This window comes from Ceratotherium simum, chromosome 32, assembly GCF_057802395.1.
Source record: "Ceratotherium simum simum isolate JZ-2026a chromosome 32, ASM5780239v1, whole genome shotgun sequence".
Lineage (NCBI taxonomy): Eukaryota > Metazoa > Chordata > Mammalia > Perissodactyla > Rhinocerotidae > Ceratotherium > Ceratotherium simum.
In genome coordinates, this window is record NC_141931.1 from 32,977,143 (window position 1) to 32,994,249 (window position 17,107).

Below are 17,107 nucleotides of genomic sequence, written 5' to 3' on the forward strand. Positions count from 1 at the left end.
TGGGTGACTCTGTGGGCAGGTGCAGAAGAGGGGTGCCAGATGGGGCTGCAGCTCCTGTCCTCCCTCCTCCTAGGGGACTCTCAGCAAAGACCCCTGCATGGGTGCTGCAGAAGGAATATCACAGGGATAGAGAAAAGTGGACCCAAGAATTATTTAGGAACCAGAATCAGTTAAGATTTCCCGAATTAGGCAGACATGTAGGAGGAGGAGAGCGAAAGAAGAAATGTCAAAGATAATCCCAAACCTTCTGACAGTTTCGATCATAGTTACACCCCAGACCTACAACAGTGAACCTAATGGGCTATTCGCAAAGTATCTGGGAAGGAAGGAACAAGTGGGCATGCCAAGGAGAGATTTCTTCAGAGGGGAAGCTGGAGGAGGTTTAGGGGAGACTGTGTGTGTAGTGTGGGTTTTGCAACAGTCCAGTGGAGAGAACTCAGGTGCCAGGAACACAGAAGAGTGGCCTGGAGCTCCCATTTTAAAAAGCCCTAGTAATCAGGATCCACGCTGGAAATGTTAGAATCAGAACATTTACAGAAGTCATCTTTCCCAACTACACAAGAATTAAAAGACATTTTAAAGTGCAAATGTAGTAAGTCATACTAAAGCATAATTATAAGCTCTTTTAACCCTAATTCAGCAAAGGGCAGAGATGGAAGGGTGAGAATTGTTCTTGTGTGTTTCTGCCAATGTCTTAGAGATAATTAATCTATTTAATCATTTTAGTGTGGGCAACACTTCAACAGAATGTCCAAGAATTGCCAGCTTAATACAAAGCATCGACTGAGCACTAACAGTCCACAGAACCAACAAATCACTGAATCACAGTGTTCTGATGTAGGAAGGGCCACTGGAAGTCCCATGGGTAACTCGTTCCAATTTTCATTTTCAAATGGGAAAAAATTTAACCCCACTAAATTAAACTAATGACTCAATACCATACAACTAGTGTGACACAGTGACTTACTGGGTAATCTAAAGTTGTTTACTTTACTGCACCACCTAAGCATGTCTTTATCAACATGGCAGATGCCAAGCAAAACTCGCTGGTCCAAATTAAAAACAGAAAACGTCTGTCCAAAAGCTGTACTGATTCAAAATGAATAGATCTTAACAGATTAGAGTTTATTTCAAAAGCTGGGACTAGAACTGCTAGGTAAATGAGAGTCAAAACTGGCCAGCAAAAGCTAAGAAAACAAGTGGCTCTGGCTCTGAGAGCACCGCTGGCACTGAGTGGTAACTGCAGAGGAGCATCATCCCCTCTTCACTCAGGAAGGCCACAGAGAACCCCTCCTTGGCAGAACTGCTGAAGCCGTTCCAGTCACTGACTATGATATGATGCAGGCTCACCTCTAACTCAGACTGGGCTTCCCCTGGTTACGCCCAAACCCTGAGGCAGCAACTACCAAGCGTGAAAAGTCCCTGCATCCAATGCAAGCAAAATCATAAAAAAAATAAAGTCAATTTAATATTCTCAGTAAACTGTTAAGTTTTTTCAATGTAAGTACTGTACATAATCTCTTCCCTCTGACAAAACTGGTGCTTTTTAAATTTTATTTGAAAAAAAAAAATCCACACAATGTTAACGCATTTTCTGAACTTTCTGAGCATTAATCCTCACCCTCATCTCTCTGCCCTGTCTTCCATCAGCTCTCACTGTTTCTGGAAGAATGTACGTGTTAAGCACAGCACATAACAAATACTTTGGTAATTCCACAAGGGAAAAACTGTGTTAAGATACATAACGTGCTCAATTAAAAAAAGAACTGTTCAAACTTCTTAACTAAAGAAAACTCATTTTTACTCATCACAGGAATTTATTAATTGCTTAATCCTTCTCCAAATAAAACAATGTTTAAAAAAAAAAGAAAAAGTGAGGAAATATTCAAAGGTAGAAATATCAAAACTAGAAGATTACCATCACACTCCCCAGAATTACAGCCAAAATGCACACCAAAACCTCATTTTTGCTGGGCCACGTAAAATCACGTAGCTCCTCTGCCTGACATAGTACTTCTACCTGCGTAAGCAGCACAGGCAAGGGGCTGACCATTTGTGAAGACTAGACAGCAAAAAGCTGCCCTGTAACAGAAAAGAGACAATCATTTCACTCCAAAGGATAATTAAGATCTCTGCGTGATTACAAACACAGGGTGTTGGGCTGAAGTGGCACACCTGTATCCAACAGTAGAAGACAAACAGTAATTGAAGGATTTATGGTTTAAATCCACCGATCCATTCTTCTTCTCAATGCGCAACCTCACCAAGAACACACAATGGAAAAGTTTCTACAGTAAACGGTGCTGGGAAAACTGGACAGCCACATGCAAAAGAATAAAAGTAGACCACTATCTTACACCATATACAAAAATTAACTCAAAATGGATTAAAGACTTGAATGTAAGACCTGAAACCATAAAACTCCTAGAAGAAAACATAAGCAGTACGCTCTTCGACACTGGTCTTAGAAGTATCTTTTAAAATATCGTGTCTCCTCAGGCAAAGAAAACAAAAGAAAAAATAAACAAGTCGGACTACATCAGACTAAAAAGCTTCTGCACAGCAAAGGAAACGATGAACAAAATGAAAAGACAACCCACCATCTGGAGAAAATAAGTGCAAATCATATATCTGACCAGGGGTTAACCTCCATAATATATAAAAAACTCATGCAACTCAACAACAAAAAAACAAACAACCCAACAAAAAAATGGGCAGAGGATATGAACCAACATTCTTCTAAAGAAGATATACAGATGGCCAACAGGCAGATGAAAAGATGTTCAACATCACTAATTGTTAGGGAAATGCAAATCAAAATGATGAGATAGCACCTCACTCCCGTCAGAATGGCTATAATTAACAAGACAGGCAACAACAAGTGTTGGAGAGGATGTGGAGAGAAGGGAACTTGCATACACGGCTGGTGGGAGTACAAACTGGTACAGCCACTATGGAAAACAGTAGGAAGATCACTCAAAAAATTAAGAATAGAAATACCATACCATCCAGCTATTCCACTACTGAGTATTTATCCAAAGAACACAAAAAACTAACTCAAAAACATACGTGTACCTCTATGTTCATCGCAGCATCATTCACAATAGCCAAGACTTAGAAGCAACCCACGCACCCATCAACGGATAAATGGATAAAGGAGATGTGGTATATATATATACAATGGAGTACTACTGAGCCATAAAAAAACACAAGATCATGCCATTTGAACAACATGGATGGACCTTGAGGGTACTATGCTAAGCAAAATAAGTCAGAGAAAGACAAATACTGTATAATTTCATTCATAAATGGAAGATAAACAAACACATAGATAAGGGGAACAGATTGGTAGTTACCAGAGGGGAAGAGGGCGGGGGAGGGTAAAAGGGATAAACGGGCACATGTGTATGGTGACGGATAAAAACTAGCCTATTGGTGGTGAACATGATGCAGTCTATACAGAAGCCAAAATATAATAATATACACCTGAAATTTACACAATGTTATAAACCATTGTAACCCCAATAAAAAAAATATATATATGCAACCTCTTTTATTGCGTATATATATATTTTATGTTGACACTAATGATGTCACACATGCTGACTTACATGGTTTTTCTTATATGAAAGATAGACAAGTTGTCTAAAATCAAATATATAAAATATTATGAAATATAACCTAATCATAAAATTTAAAACAATTAATGGTAAATGCTCAGTATTGGTGGAAAGGGAAGTAAAAATGAACATAGGCATATACAAAAAAAGGTGTTTCTTCTTAGACACTGTCTTGGTCTACTGGGGCTGCCAGAACAAAACACCAAGATCACATGGCGGTGATCAACATGTGGTAGATTCCGTTTTGGGTGAGGGCTCTCTTCCTGGCCTATAGACGGCCACCTTCTCATTATGTCCTTACATGGCCTTTCCTAGGTGCGTGCAGGGAAAGAAAGTGTACAAGAGCTCTCTGGCCTCTTCTTCTAAGGGCACTAATCCTAGGGGATCAGGGTCCCACCCTTATGAGCTTATTTAATCTTAATTACTTCCTTAAAGGCCCATCTCCAAATACAGCCACACTGGATTAGGGCTTCGGTGTGGGAATTTGGGGGAGACACAAACATTTGGTCTATAAGATATTATAAATTTATCCTAAAATTCGCAAACATCCAGAACCCTACCAACATACCCCATGTCACGTTTTCAGGGTAAGTAAATGTGCTGCTTACACTAGTGTCGGCAACGGGCTGAGGTGTCGGCAGTTGAACTGCATATCTCCAAATGTGAGCAGTCTGATCTCCAGAAGCTGAAGAGAGAAATAGGAGGAAAATTACCCAAAGTACACATCATTCATAAAATGCACCTTTTGCTAGGCTCTGACCAAGCATCGTCAGACTTTGTAACTTGTTTGTAACTTGGTGATCACTAGTGAGATGAATGTCTTTACTCAAATAGCTATTTCTGAGACTGCATAATGCTATTGAGAACTGAGTAAATGTGCAAAATTAAGATGATTACTTATAAAAATATTCCCTCTTTCGTTTTAGGGTAGAAAGTTGTGAAGGTTCAGAGAAAATTTATAAATAGATTTTATTCTCCATCTACCTAACCTAAATAAACAGAAATCTAATTATACCATAACTTGTGACTAAAAGAGATTCTGAGGTATTTCAGAAAAGTGAGTAATACATAAACGCACGTTCCCATCTACTCAACTTCGATGGACCTCACAATCTGCCAGGCATCTGTTAGTACTCAGACCTTACTTTCACCAGCCAAGTCTGCAAGACAATGCATGGACTTGGGAGCAGAAAGACAGAGGGCAGCTGAAGGGCACAGACAGGGCCACAGACGTGCTGGCACGGCCGTGTCACTCACCCTTACAAGATCACCATCTGAATACCACCTTTTCTTCGTGGCTGCCGAGCTTCCCCAAAGTGGCCACGCGCAGATGGCAGCACACGGTGTCAGATGAATTTCCTGCCTGACTTGCAATCTCTCTTCACATCAGCATCAGAGCCAAACCCCACCTATCTCTCCTCTCCCCAGTCCTACTACTTCACCTGTCTCAGTTCCCGTCAGCCCCTTTCTGAGAGGTCTCTTGATTTCATCCCCTCCTCTCCAACCTCTGGTTGTCACCGGTCTCCCTCCATCTTCTCTCTTCCCAATCACACAACAAACAGCCAATTTAATAAGATTTAAACTCCTCGCCTCCTTTACTCCCCCGACGTTCATTAAGGTACCAACTAGATAGGGTGGTCGAGGCCGATGACTCTCAAACCGGCCTTCCCACCAGATTCCAGTCACATGTAAAGCACCCAACTAGCCCTACTTCTGGGCTCTACTCCGCCACAGACAAGAAAATCTGGCCCACAGGCCAATCCAGGCAGCCACCCATTCTAAATGAGGTTTACTGCACACCTCCACAGCCACTCATCTGTGCACCGTCTCTGCTGCTTCCGAGCTAACACAGAGCTGAGTAGTTGTGACACAGACCCAGTGGCCTTCAAAGACGAAAATATTTACTTCTGATCAGCAAGAAAAAGCTTGCTGACCTCTGGTCTATCCAAACACTTATCCTTCAAGATTACCCTGGGTGTCCCCAAAACACGACAGAGATCTACATGTGAGAGACAATTTCATACGAAAAAGTCTCAGTACAATAATGGGAGTGTGTTTAAAACCACCACATAACATTATGACAAACCCAAGCTTCCACAGCTTAGGAGAACTACGTAGAAAGGAAGAAAAACTAGATCTGCAGGTGGCCGTGACGTGGGACCACTGTTTCTCTCCTTTCCGTATTTCAGGTGCATATAGGATTAGGACTGGGCAGGAATGACAGGCTTCAGAGAACTGAGTTACAGTCCACCAAGAATCATCACTGTGCGAGCAGGGAGAGTGGCAACAATGAAGTGCTTCACAAAAAGACTTCTAAAGGAAGAGGAATCGATTTTAATCTCACCGTAAAGTCAGGTTCATCTAATTCACAGTCCACTACCAGTTAAAAAAACCAAACTACTCAAAGTATTTTGTTTTATTCATTTCTCACTTAATTCATAAAATGTCTACTAACAATTGTCTAACTTTTGTAAAAGGCATGGATAATCCTGATGCTATGGCTAAGAAAAGAATGATGGCTGTTTCAAGATTATCAATAACTTTGTTCAATAAAGAAAAAAATCAACATACCAGTGAGAGCCAACTGCTCTGACGGATGAAATTTTATAGAATTTACTGCAAAATAAAAAATTACAAAAGCAGATTTAGAATAACAAAAACATATCATCAATATTTATTATACCTACAGCATGTATTGCAAAGTTAAATTTAAAAATTAAAAGAACTATAATAGTTCGTTAGATCCTCCCATTCAATTAAACGATGAATAAATGTGTAAGTTAAAGAGAACACAGATACAATAAAAAGTAACTATCAACTATCACATTGCTAAAACAGGACACACAAAGAATATTAACAATCTATTTCTTTTTACAGATAGGGAAGTCATCTAGATTTAAAAATAAATCAGCATGAAAAAAGAAAACATAATTATGACAACGGGCAGAGGCAGATGACAGAGGGGGGCACTGTTACTAGCCATAAGCCCACCCTCCCTCCTTCCCGCCTTTCAGAAACTCAGTCTGCTCCATTCCAGGAGGAGACCCCAGGGACTCAAGAAGGTAGGCCCTGCAGCATAGGGAGGGTCGGGATCAGGTTAGGACAGTGATGACACCCTCCCGGTCTCCTCTCCAGATGTGGGAGCGAACTGGGAGTTTAAGGCCATGGAGGCAGTAGGACCTGACGACCCAGATCCCTCAGAACAGGTAAGCAGGAGAAGGGGGCCTCCAGGCACTGCCAAAGGCTGCACTGGGCACTCAGAAGGCAGGCTCGAAGGGCGGAGGAGCAGGGACGCGAGACAAGATGGAAGCTGAGGGCCTGTGAAGGCAAGCCCTCGAGGACGGCACCCTCGGAAGAAGGAAGGCCCACACATCAGCACTCCTGATGCCTGAAGTCCACCTCCTGTCACCCAGCCTCGCTAAAGCCAGGTCAGCACCCACACCCTGTCTGCTCTGGAGACAATAAATCTTCCCAGATGAAGGGACACCCTGCAAGGCCTACACAAATTCTTCATACATAATGCCAGCTCATAAAATAAAAACTACTAGGCAGAAAAAGATCACGTGAAGAAAGAAAGTGAGAGAAATCTCCAGGCTGAGGCACGTGCTAGAAGATGGCACACGGAGGTGAACGGAACACGACCTCGGCCTGAGGGACTGAAGAAACTCACCATGGAGAAAAGGAAACAGAAACAGAAACTATAGAAAAGAGAAAAGGTGAAATGTTACCAGGCATTTTAGGAGACAGATCAAATGACTGGAAACCAAGAAGAAATGGACCAGATAAGCAATCTCACAGGAAATTCAAGTATTCAGGGTAGACAGGGCATTTAAAATAATGGTGATTCCACTCCACATGCACCAGAATAGCTAAAATTACAACCCAGCATACACCAATCATTGGAGAGAACATGGACCAACCAGACTCCCCACACTGCTGGCATAATGGAAGGTGAAGGAGTGTAAGCAGGCAACGTGGAAACTGTTTGGGGGTCTCTGCTAGTGCTGAGCACCCCAGACAATCCCACCTTGAGATACCCTGAAACGACTGTGTGCGTGCATATATATCGAAAGACTCAAATAGCAACTGCACACTTATAATTATCTGTAATAATAAAACTGGAAAGATCCAAATAAACCAGACTATCCCAGTACCGTAGCGCCACACAGCAACAGCCACACAGCAACAACGCCACACAGCAAGGCAGCGACGAGAAACGCAGCACAGACCAATCCCAGTCAGGACCCGCAGTGGGAGGCGGCCACTCAGGTCTTACCACTTTGTAAAAATCTGAGCTGCACACTTCTGATTTGAGTGCTTTTCAGTGTCTATGTCAGGCTGCAATAAACAGCTTACCGAGTCAGCCCAGAATGAGCCCAGTACGGGGCTGACCAGGAGTGCACTGCAGTCAGCATTAGCAGTGGCTAGAGGCCCAGAAGGCACCCTCCCGCCCCCCCACTTCCTCTCCTCACCCAAGCGAAGACGGGCTCAGTTCCTTGACTAATTAGAGGGGTAAGAAAAGATTTTGCACAATGTTATGATAAAAAGGAACTTTCAGAGAAAGAAAAAACTATAGGAAATTAAAAACATGACAGCATGAAGGGTTTTTTTCAGTGGATGGGCTGAGGGATAAAGTTTAGGAAATCTCCTAGAAATAAAGAAAAAATATGATAGCAAGTGAAAGAAAAAAAATAATAAAATAAGAGAAACAGTCTGGGAGTACCAACATTCTGATAGGAATTCCAAAACACAGGACTATTTCCCAGAACTGAATCACATACATTTCTAGACTGGAAAGTCCCACCCAATGTCCAGAACAATTAAAAAAAAAAAGCAGGCCTACAGAAAAAAAATCCTAAAAGCTTCAAGAGAGACATTCAATCACCTCGGAAGGATCAAGGTTCAAAACACCATTAAACTTTTTAATATCAACCCTGAAAGCTATAAAAAGTAGGAGCACAACCTTTGAGTTTTTGAAAGAAAACTATCTCCTATATAGAAGACTATACTCAGCCAAATTATCAATCAAGTGTAAAGGTAAAATATACTTTTCAAACATTTAAGGTCTCAAAAAGTTTCCTCTAAGACACCTTTTATAAGGAAGCTACTGAAAGACAGGCTTTCCTAAAGAGAGAGGAAGAAAGGGACCCAGGACAGAGAGGAGGTACCAGAGGATCGAGGCAGAGAGAAACCCCAGGAGGAGACAGAAGGGAGACTCGAAGGGCAGCCGCGCTGAGGAAGTGGGTATCAAACCCGTCCAGAGCGGGTGGAGGGGCAGACGACCTGCTGAGTCTGATCACACAAAAGGAACGTCACACATGGAGCAGAGTGTAAGGATGAACTAGGGATACAGACAGAAAAACAAGGCAACTCTTCTCTTCAGAGAAAACACAAGAGATTGCAAGTACAGTGTGTATGCAGGTAGTCATGAACAATGTGGATGTAGCCATAATTGAGTAAAACCTGAATATCCATTTAAATAAAAATCATGCTCTAACTAGTTGGCAATGACAAGAAGAGAAGAATGTATGTAGCAAGTGAGTAAATCTTCATTTTCCTTAATTAAGAGTCACTTCTTTGTCTAAAACTCAAAAATTAAGGGGTCAACCCAGTGGCATAGCGGTTAAGTTCACGTGCTCCGCTTCAGCCGTCTGGGGTTTGTGGGTTCGGATCCTGAGCATGGACCTACACACCGCTCATCAAGTCATGCTGTAGAGGCAACCCACATACAAAAAATAGAGGAAGATGGGCATAGATGTTAGCTCAGGGACAATATTCCTCAAGCAAAAAGAGGAAGATTGGCAACAGATGTTAGCTCAGGGCCAATCTTCTTCACCAAAAAAAATAAAAAATAAAAAATAAATAAAACTCAAAAATTAAGAAATAATAAGGTACTATTAGAAAAATGGAAGGAAAAAAACAGACTACTTAAAACTGTTCAAAGTGGCTGCCTGGCTGACTTTTGGGAAGTGAAAATACAGAGGCGAGATGAGGCAGGAGACTGCTGTTAATTTTTTATACAGAATAATAATAATACATTCTTAATTTTTAGACTATATACATATACTTAATTTTTTTATGTTTTTTAAAGAGTAAATCTGAAGTGAGGAAGCAGAAAGCAAGAACACAGCACGCATGCATTTAACAAGGTCTGGTTATGCTGCTGAGCACCTACTCCATCTACCCCAGGCGCTCAGCAGCGAGCAGACACAGGCTGAGGGAAGACAGTGGGTATGAGCTGGGGAGGAAGAGAGGCGAGGGGGGAGGATATTCAGTGTGGGGAAGGCATGAGCTTGCTCACACGCTGAGGGGAACGCCCTGGTGACAGACAGAGGCAGAGGAGACAACAGGGACACCGGAGTAATGCACCAAGAAAGGGAAGAGCCTGGGTCCACAGCCCTGACAGGACAACAGACACTTCCTGCATTGAGGCCGACAGGAGGACGCTCGGATGAAGTCTGTAGGTGGGGGCAAACCTAAGTCTAGAAGCGGGAGGCAGACACCACCTCTGAGTTTGTCTATAAGTGTAGTAAGGGGCGAGGGAGCTAGAAGGCAGCCTGACAAGACTAGAGATGATGCATTCCAGGTGGAAGGAACCACAAAGGGCCAGGAAACGTGAAATCTGGTGGGAACACTGGTACACGCAGAGGTACAACAGAGAAGGCAGAAAGAGGTGCTGCATTAACTGCAGGCAAGAAGCCCAGCAACAGCCTTCACTGGGCCCAAGTCACGCCTTTGCAGATCACTGCACTCAAAGTCAGCCTCTGAAATGATTCAGTTCCAAAACCGTCTGTGTGGCTTTCTGCGGAACACTAAATAAAACAGAGACAACTCCTATTGGTACGCCGTCCAGGGAACTGAGCTTTCCCTTTACGAAGCTCCCACAGCCAGAGGCATATGTCTGCCTGTCCGTCTGTGAGAATGCCCAGCTGTCCCGACAGCCGAGTCAGCACACCTCCATCAGGAGGACGGTCGACCTCCTGACACTCACCTGAACCCACGTGGCCTGTGTACTTGACGAGGCACCTCCCTGTCTCTATGCTCCACAGCAAAGCCGTGTGATCTGCAAAACCGAAACAAACAAGAATGATTGAGCTGTCACTAATTATACAGTCTTTTTAATACAAGAGGAAGACAAATACTCTAAAAATTAGAAGTTACATTACCACTAATACCTACTGCAACTCTGAATTATACTACGCTGTAATTCAACTGATCAAACAAAACGTTTCCAAGAAGATGGGAGAAGGCATTGACTCATCCAAGGTCATGGAACTGGCAAATGGACACCCAGGGACTTGATCCGAGCTCACTGTCACACTCACTGCACCACACTTCAGACTTGAATACAAACATCACGTACATCATGGCTTCATTCTTTTGTTCAAATATTAAGACTTTTCAGAATACCATGAAATAAATATTCAACTGCAAATAGCAGTTACAAATGCAAATCCAGTTACAAATTATTTGAGATAATAAACATTCCTTTGGACCTTTCCTCTTATGGGCATAAAAATAAAAAGATAAAAGTAGACTTAATAGGAAAATCTGAAAAATAAATGCCTATCCAAATGAGATTTCAGAAACACCAGAAAAGGACCCCTTTATTCTTTTTTTAAATTGTATTTCCAAAACAATCCAGGGTGCTCACGTATGAACATAGTTTTAAACAGGGAAAGAACTCTCTTCATTATCCTAAGTAGTTTAACATTTCCTGTTTCCACTTTAAAAGGCAGAATCTAGTGAGTAATTAACTTCTCACAAGCTGGAAAAGTCAGTTTAAACAAGTGAGCACCATTTTTAATTTTAGCAATTTTTATCTGTAGGGTTATTAGATTAATGCACCTTACACAGCTTTCAAAAAATATCTTTAATGAGAAAAAAGGCGTCTCTCTAACGCCCGCCCTGTGAGTCCCACAGGCAAATGCAGGGCTTCGAGCAGGCCCACTTCTGCCTAAATCCTAGACAGCATGGCCATTTCAGAGATCACACAGCACTGCCCTTGGCTGCACCTTACAAGCAGGGAAAAAAAATGGGATACGTATTTTCAAAGCACATGCATGTTAGACTACAAATAACAAGAAAGCCAACCAAAAAAGCACCTAATGTGGGGCCGGCCCGGTGGCACAGTGGTTAAGTTCGCAAGCTCTGCTTTGGCAGCCCAGGGTTCGCAGGTTCAGATCCCGGGCACAGACTTACGCACTGCTCATCAAGCCATGCTGTGGCAGCGTCCCACACAAAATGGAGGAAGATGGGCACAGATGGTAGCTCAGGGCCGTCTTCCTCAGCAAAAAGAGGAGGACTGGCAACAGATGTTAGCTCAGGACTAATCTTCCTCACAAAAAAAAAAAAAAAAAGCACCTAATGTGTTTAAAAGACATTCCACCTTATGTTGCCTCTACCATTCGAATAGGCTTCCTTAACACAACTAGCTGAATCCCACAGAGCCAGCGTTTACTCACTCAGATGTGACCCCACACTCACGGACTGCACAAGGCCCAACGGAGGCTGTCAGAACTAAGCGGGTCAAGGCTAAGGGCTTTGGTTTCCAAGACTGCTCGTCTACACGTCTGTCTGCTACTAGGGATCACTCTGCTACCAACAGCTGCACCAGCTGTCACACAGTCATACTGACAAGCAGCAGGGCTAGTTCTGGACTCACCAGCAGATGCAGTCCCCAGCACCACAGGCTGTGTCCTCGCCACACTGACATCCCAGATGCCATCCCTGTGACCGATGTACTCCTTCACAAGCTGGCACACAGCCCTCGACGTGGTGGTCTTGAAGCTGGAGACGATCTGAAATCGTGACAGAAAGGAATGAGAATTGTAGACAACTTACTAAGTGAATGTTTTTAAGTTAAAAAAGGTAAGAAAAAGATGTCTTGAAAACGCATAAATCATTGACTAGAATCTTTAAAATATTAAAGGAACACAACATAAGTGCAAACATTGGAACTCACCCAGCTGGATATCACAAAGAGGAATGAAAACCTTACTAAGGTCTCGAAGACCCCTCAAAGTTCCCCCACACTTCATGTAAGCGTGTCCTCCCAGGGAAGGAGGGTCTATTTATAGCTTCAAGTTACTCTTCCTGAGTCCTAATTATCCGACAAAATTTCCAAATTCTTTTTTTAAAAAAAGAGAGAGAGCTGGCAGGACATGAAAAAGTCAGGAAGGTATACCTCAAACCCTTAGCACTAATTACTTTTATTATTGGAGGACTTTCATTTTTTTCTGTTTGTGGTAATTTATACTAACCACGTATTATCAGGAGGAAAACAGCCCCAGGTGTGGAGGAAACAAAAGACGACACTTCTGTGTTTGTCCAACATTGTTTATTGAGTGCACACAGTGCCAGCACTGTGCTAGGAGGGGACACAGAGCAGAGCGACAGCAGCTCCTGGCCTCGGGCAGCAGACAGTCTCATGGGGACAGACAGGAGAACCACACAGGTGCACATGATGGTGAGGCATCGTCTGGTATGGTACACACAGCAAACAACTCTCACTTTCTCTTACAGGAAAAATAGTAAGAGCATGAGGAAGACACTAAACACAAAGAACTCTTCAGAGTTGGGTTTTTAAATTGTTCTCAGATATAAGAATGGCTTTTCAGCTTGTAAGTAAATCAGAATAATACAGATTAATCAAAATACTGAAACCGTAAAATCAAGTAAAAAAGAAAAATTGGTGGTATTATACAGCTGTTTTAAACACTGATCTAGCAAAGCCCTGAAAATGTATCCAAGTGCATTCTTAGTATAAACACATTAAAATACAATCCACTGTTACATCCATTTGGGTATTCCATTCAAATTATACAGTGAAAGAATAAAACAACATGTTTATGAAGAGACCGACTCCTTCACAGTAATATAAACAGGCTCCATTTGACTTGTTTCAAGTTAAAAGGAATTACAAAAGGACCTGCTCAACCACAACCCACCATCATCACCTTTCTTTTTGAAAGCTCATATCCTGTTCAACCTAGCAAAACTGTCCCTCCACAACATGGAAAAGTGCTTTTGCTGGCAAAAAGTGCCACTCCAACGTTAAGTAACATAACATTTAGGAGAGAGGGAAATTAAAGAACACACAAAGCTTTCTCCCATAATAAGTGGTGGTAAATTTCACTTCCAAGTCTCTCACCATTACTAACACAGTATTATTATGAGAAATGAACCACTGGGGCCACATTCCTCACCGAGCCCATTCTAACAGTTAGAACAGCGGGTCACCACGGCGAGACTCACGCCAACCACGTTTCTGGCGGAATTTTGGGAGAAGATAATATGCAGTTTACGAATACTATAACAAATTATTGCACGTGTTGCTTCCAATTGCCCATTACGCTTTGACTACCTACTAACTCTTTTTGTTCTTAAAAATGTTGACTTAGTCACAATTACAAAGAGGTCCAACAAGAGACTGAATTACTCAGAGGGAACATTCATGACAGAAAAGCAGCAGAATGAAGCAACAAATTGACACTTAGGCCTGTCATCTTAATTATCACTCTACCTGAGATACAATCTAAAGTACTTTAAAAAATCAGAAAGGGCTTTTTTCACAGTGAAAGATACTTATCCTCACAAAAATACGCATGAACATTTTCACAGGTGTCTTTAAAGTGGTTTGCTGGTTAGACTGTTGCGCCTCCCTCCCAAAAGGCATTAGAGATACGTCATCAGCCCCTAGGAAGGTAAGCCCACTGCCAGTTTGCTTCTGCTTTGCTTAACACACTTCGGTTTCCCACTATCTCACCACACATGCTACTTGCCTTTCTGGGCTGAGTCAGGAGGGAAGTAATGTTGCATTCAAGCTTACTACCACCTCGTCGTATTCACGCTTAGCTCTACTACCACGCTGCAGCACAGATCAGAATACATTCTAGTACCAGGTCATTTCTTCAACTTTCAGATGATGTCTTATATTTTCATTATTATTCTTTAAGGTGGGTACACCTAGTGCACACAATGCTCTAAGGATCATTAGTCATATGTTTCTTATAAATTCAGATGAATTTCTAGTATCTAAAATGAATGGGGCTTTAAATATCTGTAATATATTTTTTTTAAAGCAAAGTGTTACTGTACATATCCTTACCTTTGCCCAAATCTTATTTTTCACTACTCATAGTAAGGGATAACTTTATATAAGCCTTTCATCTTCTACTTCAGAAATGCTTAGAAACTTTTGGAATTCTAAGACCATACATTGTATACATAACCTGGAACCAATGGAATAAACAATATAATTCAAGATAACATAATGAGAAGTTAAATGAGGAAGAACATAATCTCACACTATATTTTGAAGAAAAAGTTTAATGTTAATTTATTAAAAACTTCAAAACTAGTAACTGTAAGCTAGAAAATATGTAACAAAAAAAATTTTTAATTAGCCACTTACATTGAGTTACCAAAGGAAACACAAGAAAATGTTAGCAATATTCAGACTTTTTTAATAACAAAGAATTACCAAAATCTTTCAAATAAGCAGAAATAGCAATAAGAGAATCTGCTCTGTTAATCGCAATTAATCTCTCTCACTTTGGATGCCATGCTAAATAACTTTAAACTTAAGGGAACAAACTAGAAAAACAGAAAGCTAACAATAACTATGACATCATAGCAGATGCACCACAAATTTCAACTTTTCCCTCAGGCTTAGCACAAGGAATGCATTCATTAAGATGAGGTAATTAATTTGCCTTTTACATATCCAAAATATCCCAAAGTAGAGATTCATATAAAATTACCTCAAAATATTACTTCATAGTAGCACTCCCTTATAGCTAAATTAATTCCCAAATAATTAAATCCTTGCCACTTGAAGAAAAAGCAAAATATCATGAATGTCTGTACTTGCCCTGGAGACAGATCCTTACTTCTCAGCCATACTTGGAAAATTAGAGAATAGAGGAGGCTGAATGAATGTGGAACCACAGCTCAGAACAGAATTTTCATTGGTTTATACCCACTGCCTAGCTTTCTCCAAATTCTGAGTCTCTATACCAAGCCAAATAACAATACAAAGCGTATTTCCCTCAAAAAAGACAACAGATTTACTAATGCATAAGGTATTAATCTCATTATTAGGGCAGGTTAGCGTCTGGGTGTCTATACACTGTGGCCATTTAACGTATCAATGATATTCCTTTTAAAAGTTAAATTTTTGGGGCCGGCCCGGTGGCGCAAGCGGTTAAGTGCATGCGCTCCACTGCGGCAGCCCGGGGTTCACGGGCTCGGACCCTGGGCACGCACCAATGTACCGCTTGTCACGCCATGCTGTGGTGGCGTCCCATATAAAGTAGAGGAAGATGGGCATGGATGTTAGCCCAGGGCCAGTCTTCCTCAGCAAAAAGAGGAGGATTGGCAGATGTTAGCTCAGGGCCAATCTTCCTCACAAAAAAAAAATTAAAAGTTAAATTTTCCTAAACACCAGAAGTTTACCTTTTTCTATTACACATTTCTAATTGGAAAATATGCAACTTAAAGTACACATCTGCACACCTTAAACACCACATGACTGGCCCGAGCGCCAGCGCCCTGCATACCTTGCTGGTGGAGGCCTTGTAAGTGGTCTTCAGCTTCTGAGAAAGCTGGCTGGTACTGTGACTGGCTGCAGAGACAGAGTCAACAATCAGATACAATCATATAACCAAAGAGCCACAGAATTTCAGAGCTGGAAAAGACTAGAGAGATCAAATTCGATCTTTCATTTCACACAGGAAGACAGTGAAACCCTGGAGGGTCTGTCTGTCCATGCTGACATGGAGACAACGGCAGAGCTGGAACAAGGACCTCAGCTCCCTGGCGCTTCCTTCTTTCTTCTATACCCACATCTGAATTATGTATTTCAAGTACTGCTGACTACAAAAAGCAGTGAATTTAATGAATCCATGTCCTTCATTCAATTCCCAACTTCCTCCATACGTTATTCGTGGGGCAACCCTTATGAGCATTCCACCTTACCTTTTGTTTTGAGTTGGCCCTTACTCAGTTCTGCCCCATCGACTGCTTGTCCTTCAGCAGCCAAACGTTCATTAAGAGTCTCGATTTCTCTACGCACTAGGAATAAAAAAATTGTTTTCAAAAAAATAAAATATGTACTTTTTTGTTTAAATATACTCACCACTTTCAAAACCTGAGCACATAAAAATATAATATATTAGTATTGTCTAAACAAACAGATGAATAATATTCCAATAAACAAGATCATAGTTTATAAAGTTCTCAAAAAATTCAAGACATCATTCCAAAAATAAAAACTCCAATGCTCTTCCTACACTGAGAAGACACTCTGCTATCAGGGTCTCAGCAGGGCTCCTAGATTTCAACACAGTTCATTTCCTTTGTACTTCATTCTATACATTTAAGAACATTATTCTGATACTGTCCAAAACTCAATGAAATATTTACAGTCTAGCTGACAACTCTGACATTGGGGAAAAAACATTAAAAAAAAAAAAACCTAACCA

General features: G+C 41.5%; 1 protein-coding gene across 11 annotated transcripts in view; it reads right to left on the reverse strand.

Moving 5' to 3' along the window:
• The window catches only part of WDR37 (WD repeat domain 37), a 70,924-nt gene that overhangs the window by 27,744 nt on the left and 26,073 nt on the right, over positions 1-17,107 (reverse strand). For all 11 annotated transcript variants that reach the window (XM_087420873.1, XM_087420878.1, XM_014783699.2 and 8 more), the window contains 6 exons: positions 16,602-16,697; positions 16,184-16,248; positions 12,286-12,421; positions 10,612-10,683; positions 6,192-6,236; positions 4,229-4,305 (listed from right to left, as the gene is read on the reverse strand). In XM_087420873.1, coding sequence (XP_087276999.1) covers positions 4,229-4,305; positions 6,192-6,236; positions 10,612-10,683; positions 12,286-12,421; positions 16,184-16,248; positions 16,602-16,697 — 491 coding nt within the window. The remainder of the gene's footprint in view (positions 1-4,228; positions 4,306-6,191; positions 6,237-10,611; positions 10,684-12,285; positions 12,422-16,183; positions 16,249-16,601; positions 16,698-17,107) is intronic.